General features: G+C 34.1%; 4 protein-coding genes across 4 annotated transcripts; 3 read left to right on the top strand and 1 right to left on the bottom strand.

The window, feature by feature from the left end:
- Window positions 1-2,314: 2,314 nt before the first annotated feature.
- Window positions 2,315-4,525, top strand: LOC141682659 (putative histone H2A variant 1). Its single transcript, XM_074487365.1, has 3 exons — window positions 2,315-2,468; window positions 2,611-2,762; window positions 4,003-4,525. Exons 2-3 carry the CDS (start codon window positions 2,634-2,636, stop codon window positions 4,297-4,299), a joined length of 426 nt encoding a protein of 141 aa, XP_074343466.1. The 5' UTR covers window positions 2,315-2,468; window positions 2,611-2,633; the 3' UTR covers window positions 4,300-4,525.
- Window positions 4,526-7,021: 2,496 nt separating this feature from the next.
- On the top strand, window positions 7,022-11,892 carry LOC141683547 (pyruvate kinase isozyme A, chloroplastic-like). Its single transcript, XM_074488285.1, has 6 exons — window positions 7,022-7,692; window positions 8,812-8,902; window positions 8,991-9,184; window positions 9,581-9,702; window positions 10,005-10,483; window positions 11,151-11,892. The coding sequence occupies exons 1-6, from the start codon at window positions 7,150-7,152 to the stop codon at window positions 11,456-11,458; spliced, it is 1,737 nt and encodes a 578-aa protein (XP_074344386.1). The 5' UTR covers window positions 7,022-7,149; the 3' UTR covers window positions 11,459-11,892.
- Window positions 11,893-12,391: 499 nt separating this feature from the next.
- LOC141684091 (uncharacterized) lies at window positions 12,392-19,873 on the top strand. Its single transcript, XM_074488925.1, has 16 exons — window positions 12,392-12,536; window positions 12,956-13,058; window positions 13,656-13,725; window positions 13,854-13,892; window positions 13,984-14,101; window positions 14,182-14,239; window positions 15,061-15,173; window positions 15,339-15,424; window positions 16,217-16,276; window positions 16,375-16,394; window positions 16,464-16,529; window positions 17,251-17,418; window positions 18,095-18,352; window positions 18,418-18,630; window positions 18,745-19,016; window positions 19,424-19,873. The coding sequence occupies exons 1-16, from the start codon at window positions 12,445-12,447 to the stop codon at window positions 19,554-19,556; spliced, it is 1,869 nt and encodes a 622-aa protein (XP_074345026.1). The 5' UTR covers window positions 12,392-12,444; the 3' UTR covers window positions 19,557-19,873.
- Window positions 19,874-19,964: 91 nt separating this feature from the next.
- Window positions 19,965-24,517, bottom strand: LOC141684090 (tryptophan synthase alpha chain-like). Its single transcript, XM_074488924.1, has 9 exons — window positions 24,222-24,517; window positions 23,589-23,735; window positions 23,427-23,492; window positions 23,037-23,145; window positions 22,105-22,181; window positions 21,392-21,469; window positions 20,728-20,805; window positions 20,391-20,450; window positions 19,965-20,274 (listed from the first exon to the last, which is right to left on the bottom strand). The coding sequence occupies exons 1-9, from the start codon at window positions 24,426-24,428 to the stop codon at window positions 20,143-20,145; spliced, it is 954 nt and encodes a 317-aa protein (XP_074345025.1). The 5' UTR covers window positions 24,429-24,517; the 3' UTR covers window positions 19,965-20,142.
- Between the last annotated feature and the right edge of the window lie 1,601 nt (window positions 24,518-26,118).

Raw genomic sequence — 26,118 nt, 5'->3', positions numbered from 1 at the left:
TGGAGCATCCAACTGTATTGCATATGAATGCAGCTAAACGGATTCTCAGGTATATAAAGGGAACACTGGAGTACGGTTTAGTGTATTCAAGGCTGAACAACAACAATGTCTTAATGGGTTACTCTGATAGTGACTTGGCTGGTAATATAGAGGATCGAAAGAGCACAAGTGGGGTTGTTTTTTATTTGAACGATAGCTTGATTACTTGGATGTCTCAGAAGCAAAAATGTGTGGCTATATCATCGTGCGAAGCCGAGTTTATGGCTGCAACGGCTGCTGCCTGTCAAGGAATTTGGCTGCGAAAATTGTTGAGTCAGATAACGGATGAACAGATTGGTCCAGTTACGATTTTTATAGATAACAAGTCTGCTATTGATCTGGCAAAGAATCCTATGTTTCATGGTCGTAGTAAACATATCGACATACGGTACCACTTCATACGAGAATGTGTTGACCGTGGTGAAGTAGTTTTGAAGCATGTGGCTACAGAGAATCAAAAGGCTGATATTCTGACCAAGGCTTTGACAACGGTGAAGTTCGAGCGCATGAGGAAACTTCTGGGAGTAAAGGAGTTAACTCGACAAGCTTAGATTATGAGGGTGATTGTTGGTTCTTAATCATAAGCTTGTCTGAATTATTGTTTTGTTTTCGTTTATCTGTTTTGGTGTCAACAACTGTACTGACTTGGTCATATAGTTGTGGAGTTATTTTAGGAGAGTCATTGAATAAATCGAGGGTAGTGGAGTAGTTTTAGGATTGCAGTTCCTATTTCCTAGCATCTAGTTTTACATCTGATTCTTGATATATTCTATAATCTTGCTGTTGAAATAAAATACACAGTTAGCAATACTTTATCTTCTCAGTTTCAACATTAGTTCATATCATATATTGTGTATTCATATAATCAAGACTTAAAGATCTCCTCGCATAACAAGAGTTTAAGGCCATTCAATATTGCATTCTGGCTGAGAGTAATCAAGATGACTTATTTAGATGAAAATACACAAAAAATGGAGAGTTCACAGTAAAAAATGCTTACCAAAATGAAATGCCAAGAAAGTATGGTGCTATTGGATCATCAAATTCTGAAAAAAGATAGATGGCTTTGGAACAAAATTTGGAAGGCAGAAGTTCCTGAAAAAGTCAAAAATCTGGTATGGAGAACAATCAACAATGGCCTGCTAACCATGACAAATCTTGCGGAGCGTGGCGTTAATATTTACAAGTTATGTTGAAGATGCGGTGAAAGATATGAAAGAGAGATGCACATCATGCTAATATGCAGGGAGAGTAAAATTTTGGCGATTATCTGTCATTCGATTAGATTATCTCTCATTCGATTAGAACTAAACGATTGGCCTACTGATCTGTTTCAATGGTGCACTGCATTTGTACGAAATTCCCTTATTAGGAAGTCATGGGAGACCACTATGATGTTCATGTGGCAACTTTGGTGTATGAGAAATATTTGGGTGTATGAGAAGGAAAAAGTAGATGAAATGGTAGCATGCCATGGAACTTTGTGTTTTCTTGGTGAATTTGAGATGGCTGCAATTTGCGATGATACCTTGAAACCAGGTTTCATCCAAACATATCAAAGATGGCAACCTTCCGAAAGATCTCAAAATAAATTAAATATTTTCTGGATGTAGTTAGATCTTTTGATTTTTGCTGCTTCAGGTTTGCTACTAGAAAATGTAATCATAAGTTAGTTATGGCAGCTATTCATTTTGACAACACTGCAATCTAGCCGGTTGAGTTTTTTAATTTGATTTTTTTTATCTTCATGTCAAAGAAATGACCAATTTTATATTACCAAATATTTATATGTTATTAATAGTTTTCATTTTTTATTAAAATTTAAGATATATCATAGCGCCTATAACATAAAAATGTAATGGCCATATTTTCATAATATTGTCTCATATTGTATTTATTTGTTAAATCGCCTTGATTAGATGCTGAGTTTATTTATAAGTTTATGAATAATGCAGGTCATTTCTTAGTGAAAATTACATTTTCTTATCAAGAGTGAAATGTTTGTAGTTGAATTTATTTATATGTTTACGAATGATGTAGCTCGTGTATTAACCAAAATTTACAAAATTGCTCGTGTAAGTTTATGTTTTAAAAAAAACTTAAAAATATTATCCAAAAAAGTTCGATTCAAGTTTTATTTAAAACCAAATGCATAAGCAATTTTTATATACTCACGCACGCTTCACGCCCATCATAAAGCCATCCGGATCAAACCCAAGTCCATTTCAGCCCATTTGAACTTTTCTGAAATCCAAAAAAAAAAAAAAAAAATCTTTCCGCGCAAATCGACCCGCCAATTTGAAACCCAAAAAATTTAAAACTCAAAAAATCAAAAGTAAAAATAAGACGACCTCTCCTCCTCAACTCAGTTTCAGATCTACATTCACTTCTGTCTCTCTCTGCTCTTCCTTGTCTCTTCAATCTACCAGGTCCTCATCTCTCCCTAAACATATTACTTACAAATTAACTGTCTCTATAATTTATCTGTCGTTAATAATTACTTATTTTTTTCATATTGTTTGTGGTTTAAATTAACAGATCTTGTATTTTCTTTGTATCTGTGTTGTTCAGTTTTTGATTTCTAGTCGGAGAAAATGGCGGGAAAAGGTGGCAAGGGACTTGTAGCCGGAAAAACCACGGCGGCGGCTGCAGCGGCGGCGGCTAACAAGGAGAAGGATAATAAGAAGAGGCCAATTTCTCGTTCCTCTCGTGCCGGTCTGCAGGTATAAATTTACAAATCTCTGTTTGTATAAATCAAAATTGTTTGTGGAATTTATGTACTATTAATTATTCAAATTATTGTTTAATTTGTCACCGCCTTTGATACTATTGTGTAACTATGATAATTTAGTGCAATTAGTTAATTTAATCGTTGTTAAATAAACAATTATAACTTGTACATGGTACATTGCCGCATTGTCATTGGGAACATAATTCGGATGAATGTTTCCGGCACCTTTAGGAATTCTCTAAATTTTTTTTAAAAAAATAAAGTTGATAAATGAAATTCATTTCGCAAAACTGATCTAGAATTTGAAATTTTTGCCTAGGACAGTTGTAAAGACAAGTTCCTTATTGACTACAAATTCTTTAATATACTTACTGTTTCTATTTAAGACACCACTATACCCGTGAAGTTTTGGGACCATTGATTTTGCAGTATAGTGTTGCTGTTTTAAAAGTGACAGTAAGTGCACAGATATAAATGTTTTTGGAGTGGTAATTCTTGCTTTTTACCTGCATGCTTTAGTAATTGTACTAGATCTGACTATGTTTGATATTTATCTAATTCTAGTTCACTTGGTGCTGCGTCTAGTGCTTGTTTTTCCTTATGTTGTTGAGCTGAATAGCAAGTGCTACTGAATTCTTGCTTAATTTGTCAAGATTGCTGTGCTGAATTTTAAGCAGAGTGGTATAGTGGTCCCCTTCTCTTATTACTTTCTTATAAAATTGGTATTTTAGTGTTTTCTTTTCTTGCATGTTGTCTTCCTGTAGTCAAAATCAGCTTCAGTATAGCGATTATTCGTACACTTCCCAGGCTCGGTTTCTGCATAAATAGGTCACCAAACAGCGGCTTTACATTTGCTTGTAACAGTCTGCTGTCTCAATATTCTTGTGAATGCAATTAATTCTGTGTTTATCTTAAGACGGTTGCAATGTTTTTATTTCCTGGAGCAACATTTTCTTTGAGTCAGGCTTTGGTTTATATTTGTTAATAATAATAAATGGGGGAATGGTTAGCTACTGGCAGATAAGGTCTTATGAACTATTGACTACTTCATATCTCATTTTAGTGGACATTTAAACTCAAAATGACAAGAATGTGATTGTTCTAGATTTTAATGGTTCTATCTACTATGTCTGCTTCATTGCATTTCTGAATGAAATGTGATTTGTACTATGTGTTGCTTTCTGCTATTAGTACCATGCTAACTTGATTTGTCTTATTTTTGGCGAGTTTAGTTTCCAGTTGGTCGTATTCATCGTCATCTTAAAACAAGAACTTCTGCACACGGGCGTGTTGGTGCTACTGCTGCTGTGTACTCAGCTGCAATTCTTGAGTACCTCACAGCAGAGGTTCTTGAGCTAGCTGGAAACGCAAGCAAAGATCTGAAAGTTAAGAGGATTACGCCAAGGCATCTGCAACTAGCCATTCGCGGGGATGAGGAGCTGGACACACTCATTAAAGGTACCATTGCTGGAGGAGGTGTGATCCCTCATATTCACAAGTCCCTCATTAACAAAGCTACCAAAGAGTAAGTAAATTTGCTCATTAATTTGAACAAATGTCTGACTCAGAAAGAATGTATTGCTGCAAGACTTGTTTTAACATTCAGTGACTGTTTTCTAGGTTAATGTAGTTTTAACAGATTGTTGGAGTGTAAATTTGGTATTGTTTTGTGGATTGTCTTTCTTTACTGGACTAGTGATTGTAAAAGATTATTGTTTGTCTACCTTTCCTATCTGTATGAGTTTCCCCTGCTAATTAATTAGTACCAGAAAAGTATCAAGTTGGAGTTTTTAAATTAAACTGCTACCTAACCTGAACCATGAGCTTGTTGCCTTGTCATTGACAAACAGACTATAAATTTTGAATTAGTCGGCAGTATTAGGTTCATTTGATAACTTTCAAGGCTGCAAGTGAGTGCAGGGAATTAGGTTCAAATTCAATACAATAAAAATAGCCTTTGTTTGGATGGTTATCAGAACGGCAATCGAGAATAAAGAAGTATATGATTTATATAAGAGAACTAAATTATTAATCTCAATGTGAAATTGACGTTTGATTTGAATTTTATTATAGAATCTAATATAAATAAAAAGTCACCTGCAAACTTGCAAAACAACAGCATCAGCAAGAAACAAACTTATAAAACAACACCATTAGGGCAACAACTGGTCAATAAAACAAGCTTAAAAAACTAGTGCTTCCAAACTTACAACGAACATATTTCCGGGAATAAATCATAAACAAGAAATATGATATAACCAATGAAACAAAAACAAAGGTCTAACCTGTAAATTTTAAAATGAAGAAGAGCAGACAAAACTATGCATTTCTTTAAGGTTTTTTTTATAAATATGTCCCATTTTAAAAATCCATTTATAAAAATATTTCATTTATATTATTATTTATAAATATATCCCAATTTCAATTTTTTTACTATTTTAAGTTAATCATAGTTAATGTTCCTATTTCACATTTTTAAATGACATGTTTAACCTTTACTTAAATATCTTATTTAATTTGCTAATATTTTACTATCTTAAATAATTAGTTACTTAAATATTATTAGTTTTATATTTTTTTTTTGGTTAAGTAGTAGTAGTAAGATTAATAATAAAATTAATAATAAAATCATGTCTAAGGTCACGCACAGTATTACATTCTTAGTCTCAAATCAATAAACAACATAATTATGATTAGAATTTACTACACCCTGCTAAAAATCTTACATATAATTACTTGATTTTTTAATGAAGAGGAGAAACTTGAGATAAAATATTAAAGTCATCCAAATATTACATCAGAAAATTAATTCAAAAGTGTAGATCCACTAGAGATGCACAAAAAGTCCACTGGGCCGGATTTTGACCGGGACGGATTTTTCGGGCTTTGACTTTGACCGGGCCGGACCGGGCTTTCCGAAAATATCAGAGTCCGTTTGGACCCTCGAGGCGGGCCCGACCGGGCTTTTTTCGTGCCTAATCGAATCGGACCGGACTTTTTTCTAATTTAAATCGGATTGAGTATTATTAGAGATTCCGAATAATACATATGTTCAAAACTAAATTATCGTAAAAATCTATTAGTTTACATGAAATATTTTATGAAAACATTATATCGTTGAAAACGTTTAAGTTCGGAAAAAAATAAACATGTTTATAGAATAATACGTTTTATCATTGTTATGATAACAATGATATCCAAATATATATAGTGTACTTATTATATCTTTTTTCTTTATTTATGTAACGAAATATATAAATAATATTATTAATCACAAATATATAAATATATATGTGTTTAAATTATTATTTATATTTATAGTAAATGTGAATTTATAAATATATAAGAAAATATATTAGAATAATTAGATTATAACCGGGTTTTTTTTAGCTTTTAACCGGGTCGGGCCGGACTTTGCCTAAAAATATAGGGCCCGTCGAGGTCCGAAACTCGGGCCGGGACCGGGCCGGGCTTGACCGGTTTTTGACCGAATCGAGTCGGGTCAGATTTTCGGGCACAGACTTTTTGTGCATCTCTGGGATCTACTATGATAATTGAATTTTATTGTCTGGTATATTATATTATTGTGGACCTTTTAGTCAAATACAAAAAATATAACTAGTACATGCATGAATTATATAAGAGTTAAAAAATGTGGGACATTTTTATAATTGTTCAACAAAATGGTATATATATGTAAAATAACCTAATAATTTGGGACATATATTAATTTGAGACATATTATACAAATTTCCTTTCTTTTATTTAAGCCCTCAAAAATTAAATAAAATGAAAATTGTAGCAACACATAAGATTCTGTCATTGTTGTATAAATTGATAGCCGTGCCTGTGCTAGTAAGTAGTAAGCAACAAAAAATTCTTTAGATAAAAAATTATAAAAAGAATTAATAAGAATACTAATTAAATATATTTAGAATTTTTTTTATATTACAGTATTTTCCTGTAATGACTAGTTTCAGTTCCGTCCTTTTAATATCTAATCTTTTTCATCCCAATTTTGGATTCAATTCACGTCCGAAATTTGTTGTGTATTTAAACCTAGTAATAAAAAATTTACCAATCAGTTTTGCCGCTGGAGTTGTTATTTTTTTTTTGGAACAATCGGATATTCTATCAGTAGGCACCGCCAGGAAAGCGATGAACGAACCCAAAGCTGACACGTCAGGTGGGGGCAAGTAACTCAACTAACGAACTAGTTGCCGACTGGGCTGTAATAGTCCAAACCACATGTTCTTTCTACCTGTAGTCCTAACCTTATTTTACTACAAACCCTTAACCCTCATTTAAATCTCTCTCTCTCTCTCTCTCTCTCTCTCTCTCTGCCGTCGGCCGGAAAATCACCTCTCTCCGGCTACGAAATGGCGGCGCAATCTCTCCGTTTCTCTCTATCTCTTTTCTCTCCGACACCAATAACTAAACAATTACAACCTACCCGCATCACTCCAAAACCCTACCTTCACATTTCTAAACCTATTAAATACGCTCCGATCCGTTCAGAAATAACAGCGCCGTCAACCACACCGTTAGTTTCCAACGGCGCATTAGTTTTGAAACCAGGTGTTGGTGAACTAGAACTAGGGCCAGTGATTGAGATTGATCGAGTAGTTGAGAGTGATTTAAAGGAGAATGGGTTTCGAGGTACTCGAAAAACCAAGATTGTGTGTACTATTGGACCAGCTACTTGTGGTTTCGATGAGCTCGAGGCGCTTGCGATTGGGGGAATGAATGTTGCTAGGCTTAATATGTGTCATGGTACTCATGAGTGGCATAAGAGTGTGATTGAGAAAATTAGGAGGCTTAATGTGGAGAAGGGGTTTGGTGTTTCGATTATGATGGATACTCAAGGGAGTGAGGTTCATATGGGTGATCTTGCTGGTGGTGCTTCCTCTGCTAAAGTTGAGGTAGCCTTTTTATTCCTAATTTCGCAATGTTTGTGTATGTCATATGTGTTTTTGTGCGTGTGTGAAATTTGAATGATTGTACTTTTCTAAAATTGGACAAATGCAAGGGTTTTCGTTAGTTGGAATAATACGTTTGGTTGGGAGGAATGGAATGGAAAATTGCAAAAAAAAATAACGGCAAAACAAAGGAGGCAAGAGAAAGAGTTAAACAAACGAGAGTAAAAAAAGTTAGCTGCGAAAGAAATGATGTAAGAGGGAAGAGTTAAACAAACGAGAGTGTGTGCACAATTATATAAGAAACTGATTACAAGTAGGTATGAGACGATCATTTCTAAATTCATGGGATATAGTTGTATTTATTTGTATGAATAGAATAGAGTGAGGAACGATAAATATGACTTTTTTATTTGAAAATTAAAACAACTCTATTACAGTTTCATTTAATTTGATTCCTCCCAACCAAAATGGGTGAGTAGTCTTTTGTATCTTAACTATTTGATTACCTGTTTTACTATCTTAATGCTGAAGTATGAGAGATATTATGCATAGAATATTTGTGGTTACAATTGCATTAATTAAGTGATTACATTTCAAAAGGTACGCGGTTATAAAATGATAATATGAGAAAATGATTAGAAGTATGTATGAGGCGATCATTTCTAAATTTGCGGGATTTAGTTGTATATATTTGTATGAATAGAACAGAGTGAAGAATGATAATTATGACTATTTTATCTACGAAATGGAACAAATCTATTCCATTTTCATTAATCTGAGAAAATGTTTAAAAGTAGGTATGAGGCGATTATTACTGAATTCGTGGGATTTAGTTGTATATTTTGTATGAATATAATAGAGTGAAGAATGATAATTATGACATTTAATTTGATTCCTCCTAATCAAAATGGGGAAGTAGTGTTTAATATCCCAACTATTTGATGACCTGTTTTACCATCTTTATGGTGAATTATGAGAGATATTATGTGAAGAGTATATTTAATTAGTATTATGCAAGGAATAGAATTTATGTGGTCACATTTGCACTAAGAAAGTGATTACATTTTAAAAGATCGTGGGTTATATACAGATAATTGTTATTGCTATCTTTGTGATTTACAGGATGGTGATGTATGGACATTTACAGTGAGATCCTATGAGTCAGAGTTGCCTGAACGCACTGTTAATGTCAATTATGATGGGTTTGCTGAAGGTATAATTTTTTGTGCTTTTCATTGTATATGGTATCCTGTGACATTGTGTAATTGATAGTTCAATTCTTGCCTGATTGATTGTCACAGATGTGTATATTGGCGATGAACTCATTGTGGATGGTGGAATGGCAAGGTTTGAAGTGATTCAAAAGATAGGGCCTGATGTCAAGTGCATCTGTACAGACCCTGGATTGTTGTTACCGCGAGCTAATCTTACTTTTTGGAGGGATGGGAGGTTGGTTCAAGAGCGTAATGCCATGCTGCCAACAATTTCTGCAAAGGTTCGTAGATCTACGTTTATCAGTTGGTAGAATGCATATGTTTAACAGATAATTTCACTTGTATAATTATTTTTAAAAAACTGGTGGTTGTACTGTCCTTCACATCTGTCTCATATTTCTTAAGAAGAATGTACCTTTTTAGGCATAACAAGAAGCATTTCTTGCAACTTTTTGAAGTGCTGTAACTTTCTTATTCGTTATCTTTGTTTCCTGAGAGATATTTTGTACCAAATAGGAGTAGTTGACATGCATTTATACTTTTGTATCAGTGATTTTTATTCATGGTACATAAGATAAATAGATGACACTCACATATGCTTAGTTTGGAATACATTTCCTACTCATTGGTAATTAAAATTTATGTCACTCTTTAATTCAACATTCCATTTCTTACAGGATTGGCTAGATATTGATTTTGGATTATCAGAGGGTGTTGATTTCATTGCAGTATCTTTTGTCAAGTCTGCTGAAGTGATTAATCACTTGAAGAAATATCTTGCCTCACACCCGCATGATAGGTAGGAAGTTATTTACTGGCCTATAAACTACTAACATCACAGATGTGCTGCTTAACACAACTCTTCTTTCTCTTCTTTCTCTTAAGTCCACCTATGCCCGATATTGTATATATTTAAGTAGACTAGGAGATTCTTAAATGTCTCTGTTTAAGTGATAATGCACTCTAGGAGCCAATCAAATTTTCTTGCACAAGTATGGATGGCCAATTGATATCATGGATTATGTCATTAGCCTACTAGTTTTGTTCATTGCTGTAACATATACCTCTAAATAATACTGTGCATTTTTTGTCGTGTTGAAGTGGTACTTATGTAATTTCAAAGATAGAGAATGTTGACTCTTTAAAGAACTTGGACACTATTATAAAGGCATCTGATGGAGTTATGGTAGCAAGGGGAGACCTTGGTGCTCAAATACCCTTGGAACAAGTACCATCAGTACAAAAGAAGATTGTTGAGATGTGCCGGGAGCTGAATAAACCTGTTATTGTAGCCTCACAGTTGCTTGAATCAATGATTGAGTACCCTATACCTACAAGAGCAGAGGTTGCTGATGTTACAGAAGCAATCAAGCAGCAGGCAGATGCTTTAATGCTTTCGGGTGAGTCGGCTATGGGTCAGTACCCATTTAAAGCACTATCTGTGCTACGAAGTATTAGTTTGAGAATTGAAAAGTGGTGGAGGGAGGAGAACAGTCACAGGCCTCGCAAACTTCCAGTTGCTACCTTTACTTCCCCAAATATTGTTACAAATGAGTTATGCACTGCTGCCGCTAGTATGGGTAAGTTTCTATGCATCTGCTTCTTAAAATAAACTTAATGCTTCATCCATTGGAAGAAAATGCTCGCATTTATTATTAGTTCTTTTTCAATAATGAAAGTCCGCGCATTAATTTTATAAGGATCGTGGTTTAGAACAGCGGAATATCCTAAAGTTTGATGATTTCATTATTACACCACTGTACTAATATTCCCACCATTTAAAGTAGAGATAAAAGCAGTTTTTTGACCTTGTTGTGACTCTTAACATAGACCAGGCAAGTATAGTTTAAGGCTGTTCTATAAATCAACAACCCCAACACATTTAATTTATGAAAACTTAATCTAGGTCTGCATCAGTTATCAGCTGATGCAGTCTCCTTCTACATATGTATCCTTCCTGAAACTTTTAAGAACCATAATTGTGGTGAACACTGCTTTTGGTGTAAAATATTATCGATGTTCTTTTCTCTTGTCCTTTGAAAACAAGGAACTTCCCAGAATAATTTTTAAGAAATTTCTTTCGTCTTCTATTTCAAGTAAAACTGGGAACACAGTGTTAATATTGATGATGTTTATTTCTGTCTATTTATGATAATTTAGCTCGGAAGAAACTGCCATTTCAAGATGAGAGATAATAACTAATATTTTTCTAACTTCCCTTGATAATGAGTATATTGGACTTTTCAGCCAACAAACTGGGAGCAGATGCACTGTTTGTTTACACAAAATCGGGTTATATGGCCTCTCTCCTTTCTCAGTGTCGACCTGATTGCCCAATCTTTGCATTTACACCCTCATTATCTGCCAGGAGGCGCATGAATCTGCAGTGGGGTCTAGTACCTTTTTGCCTTAATTTCCCTGAGGACGATGACAACATCCTTGACAAGACTTTTGCTTTTCTAAAGGCAAGAGGGATGATCAAACCCGGTGATAAAATAATATCAGTATCTGATAAGTTGCAATCGATTCAAGTTGTGAATGTTCCCCGAGAATGAAAGCTTTTGTCATCACTGTTTTGATAGTGAAGGTCTATGTAAGTCGTTCTTACATTATAGTTATTTTAGGGAACACAATTACCATTCTTTGACTGCTGCATCTATATGAGATGGTGCAGTTGCGTGATTCAATGATGCAACCCTTGTTTGAAGGAGAAGTAGCTAGACGGGATGTTTTTCAGGTCACACAGGTTTCCTGGGGATGATGTAACTGTTTGCTTTTCACCCCCTATTGTATTATAGTTTGCAGCTTTATAGCATTCATTAGATCATATGATGTTCAGATATACTAGTATTTATTGTGCAAATTTTAATCACTGTTTATTTTGCATGCTTCAGAGCATAATGGCTAGGAGTGGAAGTCACATCATCATATTTTAAATCTAAGTTGTTCATTTCCTACATTATATGAAGATTATATTTTAATAATTTAATTTATAGGACTCAAGGTCTCTAACGGATGATGATTGTTAAAGCATATGGATATCGTTATGAGTAACACTCGTTTTTATATCTTCAAGATTTTACTTTATCATGTTTATTATTTACGGAAAATATGTTATAATAATTATTTGTCAAGAACGAGACCAATTTTTATAAGAGGTGTTGGGCTAAGAAATGCCCAACATCCATTGGTACTTTATAAAAGAAAACAATTTTTAGTTAATATAGTTTCCAATATGCAACCATTGGCTGTGTGTTATATTTCACAATTCACGTTCTTGCTGTATCGGACACGAATCTCCAGTTTGACAAACCAAGCAAGCACCATTCTACTTTATGTTTCCAGAAGTCCCATTAAAACCCTTGAACCCCAGCAACAAGAAACTACATGCATGAGAGATTCTTAACCTGTAACTTCCGCCATTTTTTTCTCCATATCCTTCTATCTACAATACATAACTACATTATGTTATCAAATCTACTATTAGCTTTTGTAAATAAATATACATTGCATCTTAAAATACCAAGAATCTATACCATTGATGAAAATATTAAACTGGGTTGTCGCTGCATTTCTAATTTTGCCGTCTTTACTCCAAACTGGGTCGTCTTCAATTCATGATTTCCGGCAAGCGTATGTATCCTACTCGTGCATTTCTTTGTTGTCACAGAGATCAATGTTTTGCCATGTTGTTATATAGGCTTATAGAGAATGAAGTATTCCTTAAGAAAAAAAATAAGTTGGAACTTTTTTATGGAATACAGCATGCATAAATATACATGATGGTTGATTGGAATGCTAACTTATGTTGAGTTAACTAGTAAGAGCAACTAGCAAGAGCAAGTCCAGTAGACTCCTGTACTAGCTATTAATGCTCTTTAGTTAAAATAAATACATTTCTCTTATGCAAATTCTTGATATCTAGTAGTTAAAAAGTTTCCCAAGCTATGTGGCTGTGAATCACAATAACATCTTCATGTCCCGTGCATCAGCCTCAACATGGAGTTACAAGGCTTACAACTATAATTTTATATCCTTCCGCCTTCTTGCAGGTTTCCTATTGTAGAACCTGATCCTAGTCATACAAAACTTCGTCTTGCAAGGGCCGGACTGGAAGCAATCGAGAGGATAACGACTCCTGTTGCAGCTGTTTCTGTAAGCTTGAGATAATTAGTCATTAGTTTTGTCTAGTTGCTATTTAAGACAAGATTTCACATTTTCCCCCTTTTGCATTAATTAAGCTGCTTTAGAGTTTGTTCTATTAAATCTTTTTCAAGTGCACTTTATGGCCAAAACAAGAAAAGTGAACCTCATCTTCTTGCACTAATGCTATTCATCCTTTTCTTAGGTCCTCATAATGATTCTTTGTTTCATGCTTCAAACCAGCAGGAATGGTTCAGCATGACAAGATTGTACATGTTTGGCTCTAAAAATTGAAAATGCACTCAGTAATTAAGTGCATAATGTGTTAATACAACTAAAAATTATGTCATATCTGTGTATAGAGTGCACAAATTGTACAGAGACAGGCCATTGTAGGCTTTTTTAAAACTCAAATGCTTAATCTGAAAGCTACGATAACTATTATTCATTTTACTATATTATCACGAATGGATGGCTGAATTAATCAATTTAGGAGCTGATAGTTAAGCGGCTCAGTGAGGGGAAAGGGCGAAAGAAGTACTAGTACTATCATTTTTTATTGATTTTCTTATCAGAGGTGTTCTGCACATCATAACTTATTTGCAACAGGTTATTGGTCCGTACCGTTCTGGAAAATCATTTTTGCTTAATCAGCTTCTCTCTCTTTCTTGTGATGAAGGTGCGGCTTCCTTTCTATGCTCTCAATTTCCCTTCATATTAACTTTTCTTTTTAGTGTTAAGTTCCATGTATCTGTTTCATAGGCAGTATTGCACTATGTCTTAAAAATTGGTTTATTTGAATTGAAGGTTTTGGTGTCGGACACATGCGTGACACAAAAACGAAAGGTAGATACAGAACTATAATAACACCATATGTCTACACAATCTTTCAATGCAGAATGAAAATATCAATGACACATTTCTGTTGATTCTACAGGGATCTGGGTATGGGGAACCCCCATTGAGCTAGTTGTAAATGGTGTAAAAACTTCTGTATTTTACCTAGACACGGAGGGTTTTGAAAGTATTGGGAAGTCTAATGTATATGATGACAGGTGATCTTCAAGTGACAATCTGGACCTGAATGTGCCTTTAAAGCCGTTTAATCTTACTTTCTCTTGGTTTGGCATTGCAGGATATTTGCTCTGTCAACAATTCTGAGTTCTGTGCTTGTCTATAATTTGCCAGAGATGGTTTGTTACTCTTCCCTTGACATGCTCCCCAAAACTTTATCCCTCCCATCTCTTTTTGCCACTCTACATATTTTACCATATAAATTATCGGATAAATTATGAAGTGTGATACAAAAAGATTATTCTCTGGACAAACTGGGATATATTATAAGCAAAATATGTGGTGATATTGCTTATGTGATTTTATGTTGAAGGTGGACACTGTAAAGGTATCATTGGTCTATCTTCTTGCACGTAATGTAGATTTCTGAAGATATTAACCCATATGTTTCAGAGTTCAGATGCATTTAGAGTTCTACTTACTATCATGTTTATATATTTGCTAAAATATCTTTTAAATTCTGTGTCACAAGATATTTTTTAAGAAGGCATCAAAGGTAAGAGAGGAAGGAATGTACAAGCTAAAAATCTCGAATGTGTTTTTTATGTAGTTAAGACAGCAATCTGTTTCAAATGAGTGCTAAACATTTAACATACATATTATAACAGAAAATCTGAGAGGAAATATTTCTTCCTTATTGTGTCCAATGATTGTATCATACACCCGAAGATCAAATTTAAGTAACTAGGAAACTTTATGGAACTTCTATTTACTTTAATCAGCAAGTGATGCGTCATTCCACAAATAACTTTATCATAATGTAGGTGATAGGTGAGGGATGTCATAACTTCATACTTAGCCTAATGAACTGGTGTTGATCTTATCTAGGGAACTGGTCTACAGCTGTTCTATGGTGTTGATCACCTTTCACATTATTGCTCTTGTATTATCTACTTCAATAATACTAAAGATACTAACATGTTTTTTGTTAAATCTTTAGATTCGTGAAGCAGACATATCTAGGTTGTCATTTGCGGTTGAGCTTGCCGAAGAGTTCTATGGAAGGTCTGCAGTTCTAAAATTCTTTAAGTTACTCGCATTTGCTCGTATGTTGCATTATATTAATATTTCTCGTCTTCAGCTTCCATGTTTTTTTACCTGACAATGACTTGTTTTATGTTTCCTTTGATTTTGTTTCTGACGAGCAGAGTAAAGGTAATTCTCACTTCATCTTAATATTTTCCACCAATATATAGATTTAATAACCTGTTTCATGAGATTTGTTGGATTATTGTTTTTGCAGGGGCAAGATATTGCATTTGAACCAGCTAAGCTTTTATGGCTAATACAACGTGACTATCTACGTAAGTTCAATTTACTCTGTAAGGTACTTCTTAGGTAGCATTCACAGACTCGCAGTAGCATCCAGATTTCAGGTTGTTGATTTTGTGATTCTTGTCTGAATCCAAGGGGACCCTGTATTTTCATTTAAATGTTAATCTTTTTTTTTTACCAGAAAGCACTTGATCCAACATATGTTACTCGGACTCTTCATTTTGCCTCTAGTACCCATGTTGGACACCCACCACTTGGGCATGGGCACTTATTTTAGGCCAAAAACATGTACATTTTTCAAAATATTGCCGAGTCCGACACTTGGACACATATCCGTGTTGAATCCTTGCCAAGTCCGAGTACCAAAGTCTTCAGCTCTATTCTCACTCCCACGTGTTTTGGAAAATATTTAGGAAACTAAGATGTTTGTAATATATTTTCCTCGTTTTCTTTAGACTTTTTTCTTTGACTTGCACAATAAATCCTAAGCTAACAAACATAGGAAAACTAGGAAGCTGTTTTTTCTGTAAAATGCTTTATTCCAAACAGCGGAGCCAGACTCTTCTACTTTTTTCCTTCTCAGCACGAACTTGCATATTAGTATATCACCAAATGCTTGTGACATTGTAATATCTTTTGAATCATCCTATCAAACTGAAAATTGTCCTATATTCAATTAAATTTTTATGGTAAAATTTTGAAACAAACCAACCTTATGTATCTCGTGCCTTGACTTCTTGAGTACTGTCTTCAAGTTATATCATCCACAATATATGCTTCTGCAACCTATGAAGTTCAATCTATTTGCTGGCATTATACAGAGGGAAAATCAGTTAACGAAATGATAGAAGAAGCTCTTCAACATGTCCCAAATCTAGATGGTTAGCTTTCCCACTTTTTTTGTTTGGTGTGAGGTGTGCCTAGTATCAGTATAATACAAACAACAAGTGTGGCTTACGGGTGCTTGTCCTTAATGCAGGCGATAAAAATATTAATAAGGTATCTTTCTGTCTTTAAACGTAGTAAATCATGGCATTTCTTGATAAAACCTCTTTTTTTATCTGTCAGGTTAATCAAATCCGTGATTCTTTAGCTATCATGGGTGACAACAGCACAGCCTTTAGCTTACCACAGGTTTGGTTGCTTTGTTGCAGTTATTATTTTACTTGCTATTATTTTACTGAAACAATTATGGCTGTGAATTAAAACATTTTAGCTTTCTTTGGAAAGACTAAAGAGACTTATTCGGTGCTATGAGTACAGAACATATTTCCCTCGAATAATATTAGAGATGCATGCTTTGGATCAAGATTTATCTTGTTCAACTATAAAAGAAATGGACTAGAGTTCAAATATCTGCATCAGTTACAAAATCATGCCATCTAATGTTCTGATAACTTGGCCAAAAAAAATATTCTGATGCGCGAAGTTTTAGTCTTAAATTTAAAGACAAACTATTACATACTGTGTGAATATTGAGGAAAAGCTCTAGCCATGACATCATATATGAAGGGATATTAGATAGTTCCATTATCTCAAGATGTTACTCTCCTGCAATCATGCTTTAATTGGTCGTTAATATATCAAAATAGATCATATGCAAGTGATTTTGTAGTTTTTACTTTCTGTATTGAATTTTTGTGAAGAAAGCTTTCTAAATCATTTCAGATAACATTCAAACGTGTTATGCATCCATGTGGTCATTCACTTTGGATAAACTAATGACTAAGATAGGCTTCTTAAATGTAAAACTGCAGTGTGTAGCAGAAAGACGTGATAATCTGTTATAATGTATCTCTCTAATCTTTTAAGCGCTCATAATTGATCTAATGGCATAATTTAAACTTCTGAACAGCCTCACCTCCAGCGGACAAAATTATGTGAGATGAATGATGATGAATTTGACCCAAATTATATTATGAAACGAGAACAACTGAAAGAACTTGTTGCATCTGTTATTCGTCCAAAGATTGTGCAGGCCAAACCTTTAAACGGGAAGGAGTTTGTCCTTTTCCTAGAACAGGTGTCTTGTTTGACTTCTTCTCATCCTATCTGATATTAACAATATATAATGATTGAGCCTCTGATATCTGAGTATATACAGAACAGCATTTCTACCTTGTTAATTTTGTGATTGAACTAAACTACTGATGACTTCGGCTGGAAACCATTATAAATCGGTTCTTTTTTTGCAGCCAGATGAATGTGTTACCTGATGGTGTATATTTGTAATTATACGAGGAGAATTAGATTACTAATTACTGAACAAATATTAGTTGTTAGATGTTGGTTTACCTTACCTAAAATGTTATATGGAGTTAATATTATAAATTTATAACATTCTGTGATCATAGACAATTACTGAGAATGTTATTAGTAGTTTTTCCTTACTATCCTTTTTACTCCTATAGTAGATAGCAATATCTCAATTCAGTGAGCTGATTTTATGGATCGAGTCAGATTTGGATGAAATGATTTTCTTGATCACCATTGAGCGTCGAGACTTTGTAGCTTTGGAGTGTAGTTATCTGCTGCTTATATCTCGTAACACAATAAGACTGCACCATACAGTTTTTGTATCATGAAATTGTGTCATAGGGTGGATGAAGTTGAGAAATAATTAGGTTTTGGATATTTCTTGCTTTTACTTGTATATTTTGTGCTGTACATTTTTACTTCCTTGATAAAAGATTTTTTAGATCCTTGAAGCCTTAAATGAAGGAGAGATCCCTTCAGCTGGTTCTCTAGTAGAAGTTTTTAACAAGGATATCCTGGAGCTAAGCCTGAAATTGTACAATGATGGGATGGTGAAAACAGTTTTACCTCTCTCTGAGGAATCGTTGCACATAGCTCATAAAAGTTTTAGAGAAGTAGCAATGAAAGCTTTTGAGGAGCAGCATTTTGGTCGTCGTCACGCCAATAAATCAGTCGAAAAACTTCACTACGAGATTGATAAGGTAATTTGTGCCTATAACCTAGTTATAGATGAGCACCGTTGTTGCTTACTAATATCTCTATGCAGGTGCATAAGAATTACATCTTGGCGAATGAATATAAATCTTCAAAGTTGTGTGACGGACTATATACTAGATGTGAGGACTATATGGACCAACTTCAAGTTCTCAGACTTCCATCAATGGCAAAGTTCAATGCAGGTTTTCACAAATGCAACCAAAGTTTTGAAAAGGAGTGTGTTGGTCCATCGAAGACAAGCTATGAACAGCGGATGATGAAGGTTGGATGTTCACCTTGTTTCATTTATTTGGTTTATCTGTCAATATAATTTATGTGGTACAATGTGTTCATATTTATATATGGTTGTGCTTTGTGCATTCACAATTTTTTGTAGATGATGGGAAAATCAAAATCTCTGTTCATAAAAGAATATAATCACCGTCTGTTTAACTGGTTGGTGGCCTTCTCTCTTGTCATGGTCGTGGTGGGCCGATTCATGGTACAATTTGTTTTGATTGAGATTGGAGCATGGATGCTCTTCATCTTCTTAGAGACGTATACGAGGATGTTTTGGTCAGCAGAGTCTCTTTATTACAACCCGGTTTGGCATTTTGCTGTGGCGACTTGGGAAAACATTGTTTATAGTCCTATCCTCGATCTGGACAGGTAATAACTTTTTTTGCTTTCTCCTATACATGTGTGTGTGTGTGTGATTAGTGATAACAAATTGATCTACTTGGTCTTTGGCTTCAAGTAATTGCTGATTACGTGTAGGATTGTTCTATGTTTGCAGCTTAGCAAAAAAAGAAAATGTTGCTTTAAATCTCATCTTTTTTGTGATCTCAATTGTGCTCTGGAGAACTCCTAGCCTTTAAACATTTATATTCTTATCACCATTTGTATTGCCGTTAATCTTTCACATCTGATATCGCGGTTAGCAGAAAATAAGTAACTATAAATTAAACAGTTAGATGTTTTCACGAGATTCCGAAGAATGTTTTGTGTCATGTACTCTAGACTGAAATGTTGGTTCAGTTTTTCACTGTTTTACTTTTACTTGATTGTCCAAACAGATGGGCTGTACATGTCTGCATAATAGTATTGATATTGGTGGTTTATTGGAGGTGTAATGGAAGGTGGAAACACAGTCCACATTGGTTGTTACCAATGTACAGCAATCTGAAAGATCTACGCAGATCAGAATAGATGGATCATCTTTGCATTTCGTTTATACACGAAGCTATAACTTTGCTGGATCATCTAACTCTAAAAGTTATCAGAATTATAACCTTAGCTCTGATCAGTCCAGAGCTGGTAGTTAGTTCAGCTGTTTGTTGAATTGTGTTGTAATTCAAGATAGTTATGTTCTACCATCATCTTGTTTTAGGGATAAGTATCAGTAATCAGTGTGTTGCTTAGAATTCATTATTTGGCAGCTGCAGCCTGCTAATCTGCATTATGTTCAGTAAAAATGTATACATGCACAATAATTGAGTTTGAAATGAAAGACTAATCACGTAAGACATGGAAGCGTGATCCGGATCATCCACAGAAAGAAAGATGCATTGAAGTATGCATATCTACTTTTCAGATGAATAGTTTTTTCGAATAATCTATAACAAAAACATTGCACTCTTCATGGACTGATGTCGAACTTGTCAAGAAGATTCAAAGTTCAATCCACACAATTTATCAACGTTCAAAATTTCAGCTCATGATCTTATTCAACCAGATTTCAACTCTAAAATAGTTTTACAAATGTTACGAGAGTACAATCAAATTCTATAGCATATTAAATCAATGCAGATTTAAGGGATTTGGTAAAGACTTCCAAATCTTTTAGTACTTCAGAAGGTTCTGCTTCAGCCAGCAGTTTGACTATTGCACTGCCAACAATAACACCATCCGCTCCCCACCCTGCTACCTGCAACAATATACTTAAAAAGTATTACAAAGTTTCTCCAAATTTAAGCATTTCCAAGAGCCTTGTTACCCATCGTAATATACTAATATTTTTTATTTTCACATCTGGAGACATACCTGCTTCACATGCTCTGGTTTTGATATGCCAAAACCAACTGCCACCGGCTTGTTTGTTGCCTATCAAAAGATAATACGGTAAACTTTGTATCTTCTCACTCATAGTACTAATATATAGGGGCTCATGACGTGCTTAATCAAGTGCTGTTAAAAATATAGGAGAACGGCTATATATCACATTATTCATAGATTCATAGATTCATTGTGGAGGATACTTGAACAACAAATGAACCAACTCTTTATAAGAAGGCATTTAAGTATTTTTTGAAAAGTTGGAACAACCAGTTTTGTTTTAAAATAGATGGATATCATCAAAGCATCAATTTGCATGACAAACCTCTTTAATTTCCTGTAGCAGACTCTGAACCTTTGCACTTACAGATCCCCGAGCACCAGTGACCCCAATTGAGCTCACCTACAATACAAGATTACATATAAATTTGATCGCAAAAACTGTAATCAGAAACAGAAGACTTTTCGAAGTGGCAGCTTTCAAAATGTGAGTTCACAAACTTGGAAAGATCGCTGGTGAAGACATTGACTAGCTTATAAAATGTGAGTTTTTAAAAACATCGCTGATCAACACATTGCCTGGCCTCTCTAAATTAATAGGTTAATCCCTTCCTTCGATACCTTCTTTTCAAAAGTATGCTTACTGTTGTAACTTTGAAGAAGTGACCATAAGCAATAAAGGTGGAAGGATTATATATCATGCAAATAGGTTATAGGTAAAGATAAAGTGCACATAGCACGAATATAGTATGGGCGATACGAGATTCTTCTATGATATTTATAACTGAGTTTATCCATATATGTTAAACATTTGTATAAATTGAATTTTTTTTGCTAATAAGTAATAAATATTAAATATTTGTATGAATCGCATGGCTAACACAGTAGTACTATAGGACAATCAACTAGTAATACTGTTAGCACTTAACAACATTAAAAAAAGCCCAGAAGGGTCTCACATGGCACATCTAAAATGAATGTAAACTTACCAGATATACAAATCCTTCCGAGACTTCCACAATTTTTTGCATTCTATCTTTTGGGGTAGTTGGCGTTGTGAGTAGTACCTTAATGACAAAAAAAATTATAATAAATAAGAGAGAGTAGTATATCACCAAATCTGCATATTGTCGAGGTCTCGTTGTAGTGCCTACGAGTTCATGTATTTTGGATCACATCTACAGGAGACATGAAGACACAACAATAAAATCAGATACATATCCTTTCATCTTATTTTCTTTGGTAATTGACAATATTTACAGAACATGATTCAGCATAACCTACAACCAGCCTGCAGCCACCACGCTGGTAAGCTGGTTCAAGAGAGACAACATAGCTTAACAAGTAGATGCTAGTAATTTATCAGTCGTTGACATGAAGATGGATAAATTACACTTACAATTTAGCAAAATAAAGAATAAAACTAACATCTATAAGCAATATCCAACTTTTCTTTAGAAGTCATTGACCATTATAATTTTTGAATTAAATAGGGATACCAGAGTATCTAAGTTAACAGTATACAAAAGCATGAAATACAAAAATAAACTGACTTTACCAATGCTAGTGAGTGTCTGAAATTGTATTGATAGAGTGATATAGAGCAAAACAAAAGAACCTTCTCATTCTCTATTATAGGTGAATAATTTTCATCAATCATCACAATCTGTACCAGATATATACTGTAGAGCTAGAAACCTACCAATTCAATCTGATTTTTCAGAGCTTCAGATCTTAAAATCTCAGTTTCTTCCAGGGGAACATCTGGCACCACTAGTCCTGAAAACAAAGTTTTTTATGTTATAAAAATATTAAGTTAAAAAGAAACAAGTGACCGCTTAGAAGTTAGAAGAAGACAACTAAGCTTCAAACTGTCACACTAATTGAACCAAACATTAACACTGCAAGGGATACAGCTCTGTTGGATAAATGTCCTCAAAATATGTTCTTTTCAATTTATTGATGATTCAATGTGCATGTAGCAAAAATTTAGAAGTAAATTGTTTAGTTTTCCAAATTCAGAGGAAATGTGCATAAAAACACAAGCAAGCCGTGGAAATTCATATATTTGATTTAAACATCACCACCGATCAAATTACTTGTTTGTTAGCCTTAAGAAATTTTTCTTAGAACGGTACACATCAGATAGATATAAAACAAATTAGAGTCTATCATATTAACACCCTATGGCATATTGATTTTATGGTCTAGGCACCAACTAAAGCTATACGCAAACAAGTTTAGACAAGGGGGAAGATTTGCAACTATGATTTTTGTGCAAAAATTTAACTTTGAGACCTAAATCTGACTATTCAGAAGAAAGGTCTCTGATCACCGACAAACATTTCATTCTGTTGCTTTATCTATCTTAATTTTATCATGTGATGTGTGCCGACTTAATTCCAACAGTCACTTCTTAGTGTCTTGCCAAAACCTTGATGCCCAGACAATGATTAGACACCACCTTCATATATTCCATAAACATGAAGGTTCAAAACATTAAGTAAAGAACCTTTTCTTGGGTTTGTAAAAGTGGAACTGCCAAACCCACCGCATAGTTTATCATTCTTAAAACATGAAAGAGCATTAGGGATGCGAAATCAAGAAAAACAGCAGGGCAAATGTATATATTACCATGTACCCCGGCATCTTTCACGGTAATCATGAACTTCTCAACACCCCGTTTCAGTATAGGGTTATAATATGTAAATAATGCGATTGGACAAGATAGTTGCGGCACTACCTGTTGAAAAAGTTAAATTAATATAATGTTACATTGCATAAATGATAATTACAGAACAATCAAATCAGATATACCAGATGCATTGAATTATATATGAATCACCAATATAATGTTTATTGTTAAACTAATTTATCATTTTTGACTTGTCAACTAGCAATGGACTGGTCGACTAGTCGCTGCATCGACTTAAAGACATAACAACCTCCTCTATATATTATAAAAAGTTACACAGATAATATTAATGTTTATGTTGACAACATAAGTATAGAAAGCAAAATTACCTCTCTCAACATTGAGATGATTGCATCAAAGTTGGTACCTTTCGCAAGTGAGCGTGTGGCAGCCGCCTAAGAACAGAAAAAGCATTAAAATTCTATAAGGTAAAGATAATTGAGACCAGATCAAATGTAGATATAGAGCAAAATAAAATCTATCTAAAAAACCTGGATAACAGGACCATCTGCCAACGGGTCAGAATACGGTACACCCAATTCTATTATGTCACACCCACAAGAATCCAACACCTTAAGTACCTCTGCTGTGGTTGCTAGGTCCGGATCACCAGCAGTGATGAATGGAATCAGTGCAACCTTCAAATCAAAGATATTCAAATTAAATCAGAAACTATACAGCAAATCGTCTTAATAATCATAAGATAACAGCCAGAGAAGATATTTCGCTACAATAAAACCAAAAAAGAAAAACAAGATAGGTAAACTGTCGATTAAACTCGCAAAAACATTGCTTCTTTATGCAATTCCCTACCAAGCCTAAATACTGTTAGCACTAATTTAGCTCCCCATATCGTTTATTTCATCAATTATTTAATCAAGCTATTCTCCAAACCCTATTCGACATTTTCGATAAAAACACAATCACAACAAGTATTTCATCTAAAGAAACTGCTGCTAAAGAATCAAAACAAGTGGACTTAAACTGAACTAAACAAGAGCTCAATACACAATTAGCAGCCAAACAAAACCCTAAAAAACATAACACAATCCAAAACGCAAACAACCAATGCGTAACCAACATAACATAAACACAAACATGAAATAATAAACACAAATGCTTACTTTTCCTTGTTGCTTTAACCTGGTAAACGTTTCAGACAGTCCGACAGTGGTGGTTCCGACAGAAGTACTAACAGCAGCCATGAGAGGCTTGTAAGATTTGGAAGAGACTATAGACACAACAGAATGTTTTGTATAAGTGGGTCGAAACAGATAAGATTTATTACAGTTGAGAAATGAACTAGTGTTTGCTTTCAGAGCAGCGGCCATTTCAGATTGTTCTTTTGTGCTTCTCTCGGTGAAATAAAATTGCCAGGGTTGCGAAATTTATTTATTTATTATGGCCAATTTCAGTTTTTTTGTGGTAACTGCAACATTTTATAATAGAATATGATATACGTTACATTCGAACAAATTTCTTGCCAATATCTGATGAGTTCTTTTCTAAAAATGTTCATCAGGGAATATTTTTATTATGTAAAAATTATCATATGAACTATATCATATGAGATAAACAACTTTTCTGTTTCTAAATTATTGAGACCTACCAACATTAAAAATACAAAGTCGATACATCCTTTCTCTTAGGGTTTTGTCTATTTTCAACTAAATCGAGGGGCTTCCACAGATTTTCTCCGGTGGAAAGCTCCAACTCCTTCATTCTCTGTTATTCTCGTTTATTTCATTTCAATAAAACCCAATTTTTTGGGTGTTTGTGTGTCTCTCCTCTTATAATGTGTGTTGTGTCTCTGTTTTTGGAGTGTTTGTTATGTTTTTATTTAGTCATGCTTAGGTTTATCTGGTGATGAATCTGTTGAGCACGAATTTATTGATATTTTTGGTGATCTGCAAAGCCTGCATCGGATCTGGGACGGTGGTGATTATTGCAAGAGCTCACCTTTCACAACTAAAGATTGTTCATCTTTCATGGGTTTATACTTTCGGCATCTCTATAGCTGGTATCCGGCATGTAGATAGCTGGGGTGCCTTCGGCATGTTTATAACTGGTGTCCGGCATGTAGATAGCTGGGGTGCCGCTTCTCCAATCTCATTTTATGTGATTGCTGTTTCTGAACACTGGGCTAACCATAGTTTTTATGTGAAATGGTCAATTGCGATGTTGTTATTTTCAGATATGCTGCTGCAATTTGGATCGCTTGGGATGTCTTTGATTTAGTTTTTAATTTCAAGAATTTTTAAATTCTATGTATTAAACGATCAGGAAACAAATCATCTAATTGTTTTTAGTATGTTATTTGTTTTATTACCTGGTTGTATCGACAGTTGGGGGTTTGCCCCGACTGTACTATATTCAATTTAATGAGAACTTTCTGCATTTGTCAAAAAAAAATTAGTAAGAGATCGTTTGGTTCAAGAGTGTGATATCGAGGTGTAATCAAAGAGTCAGATTAGAGTGGCATGAGATGAATTATTAAATTAATAAAGGTTCATTTGATTCGTAGCTTAATTCTGATATTAAATATTTATATTTAATTTCTTAAATAGAAACTAAAATAGCACAATTAAAGTTGATTCACATGCCCTCCGTCATCCCCTCAGTATTGGGTATTATAAATTCATATATTAGATCATTTCCAACTCAACTATAAATAAATAATTTTACATCATTTTGGTATAAAACTCCTCTACAACATAACTCTAAAATTTAGACCATTTTGATATCACACCAAAAATTGCACCAATTTTGGTGTCATTAAATTTTTATAATTTTTATATATTTTCTTGTTATTCTTTTACTCCTGTATTAAAATAAATTTGTTTCATTTGTATCTCGCCACTTTATTACTTTTTACTTTATTTTAATATTTTAATAATAAAATAATCTTTATAATACGAGAATAATGTAAAATTTAGTGTTGTTGGGATGAAGTTAAATTTGCGAATATTGTAATAGGTTGAAGATGCCATTATAAATTTGAGGAATGGATACCAAAAACAA

The sequence above is a fragment of the Apium graveolens genome, chromosome 9 (genome assembly GCF_009905375.1).
Source record: "Apium graveolens cultivar Ventura chromosome 9, ASM990537v1, whole genome shotgun sequence".
Classification (NCBI taxonomy): Eukaryota; Viridiplantae; Streptophyta; class Magnoliopsida; order Apiales; family Apiaceae; genus Apium; species Apium graveolens.
Note: the sequence above shows the minus strand (reverse complement) of the source record. Positions and strands in the feature narration are given on the sequence as shown.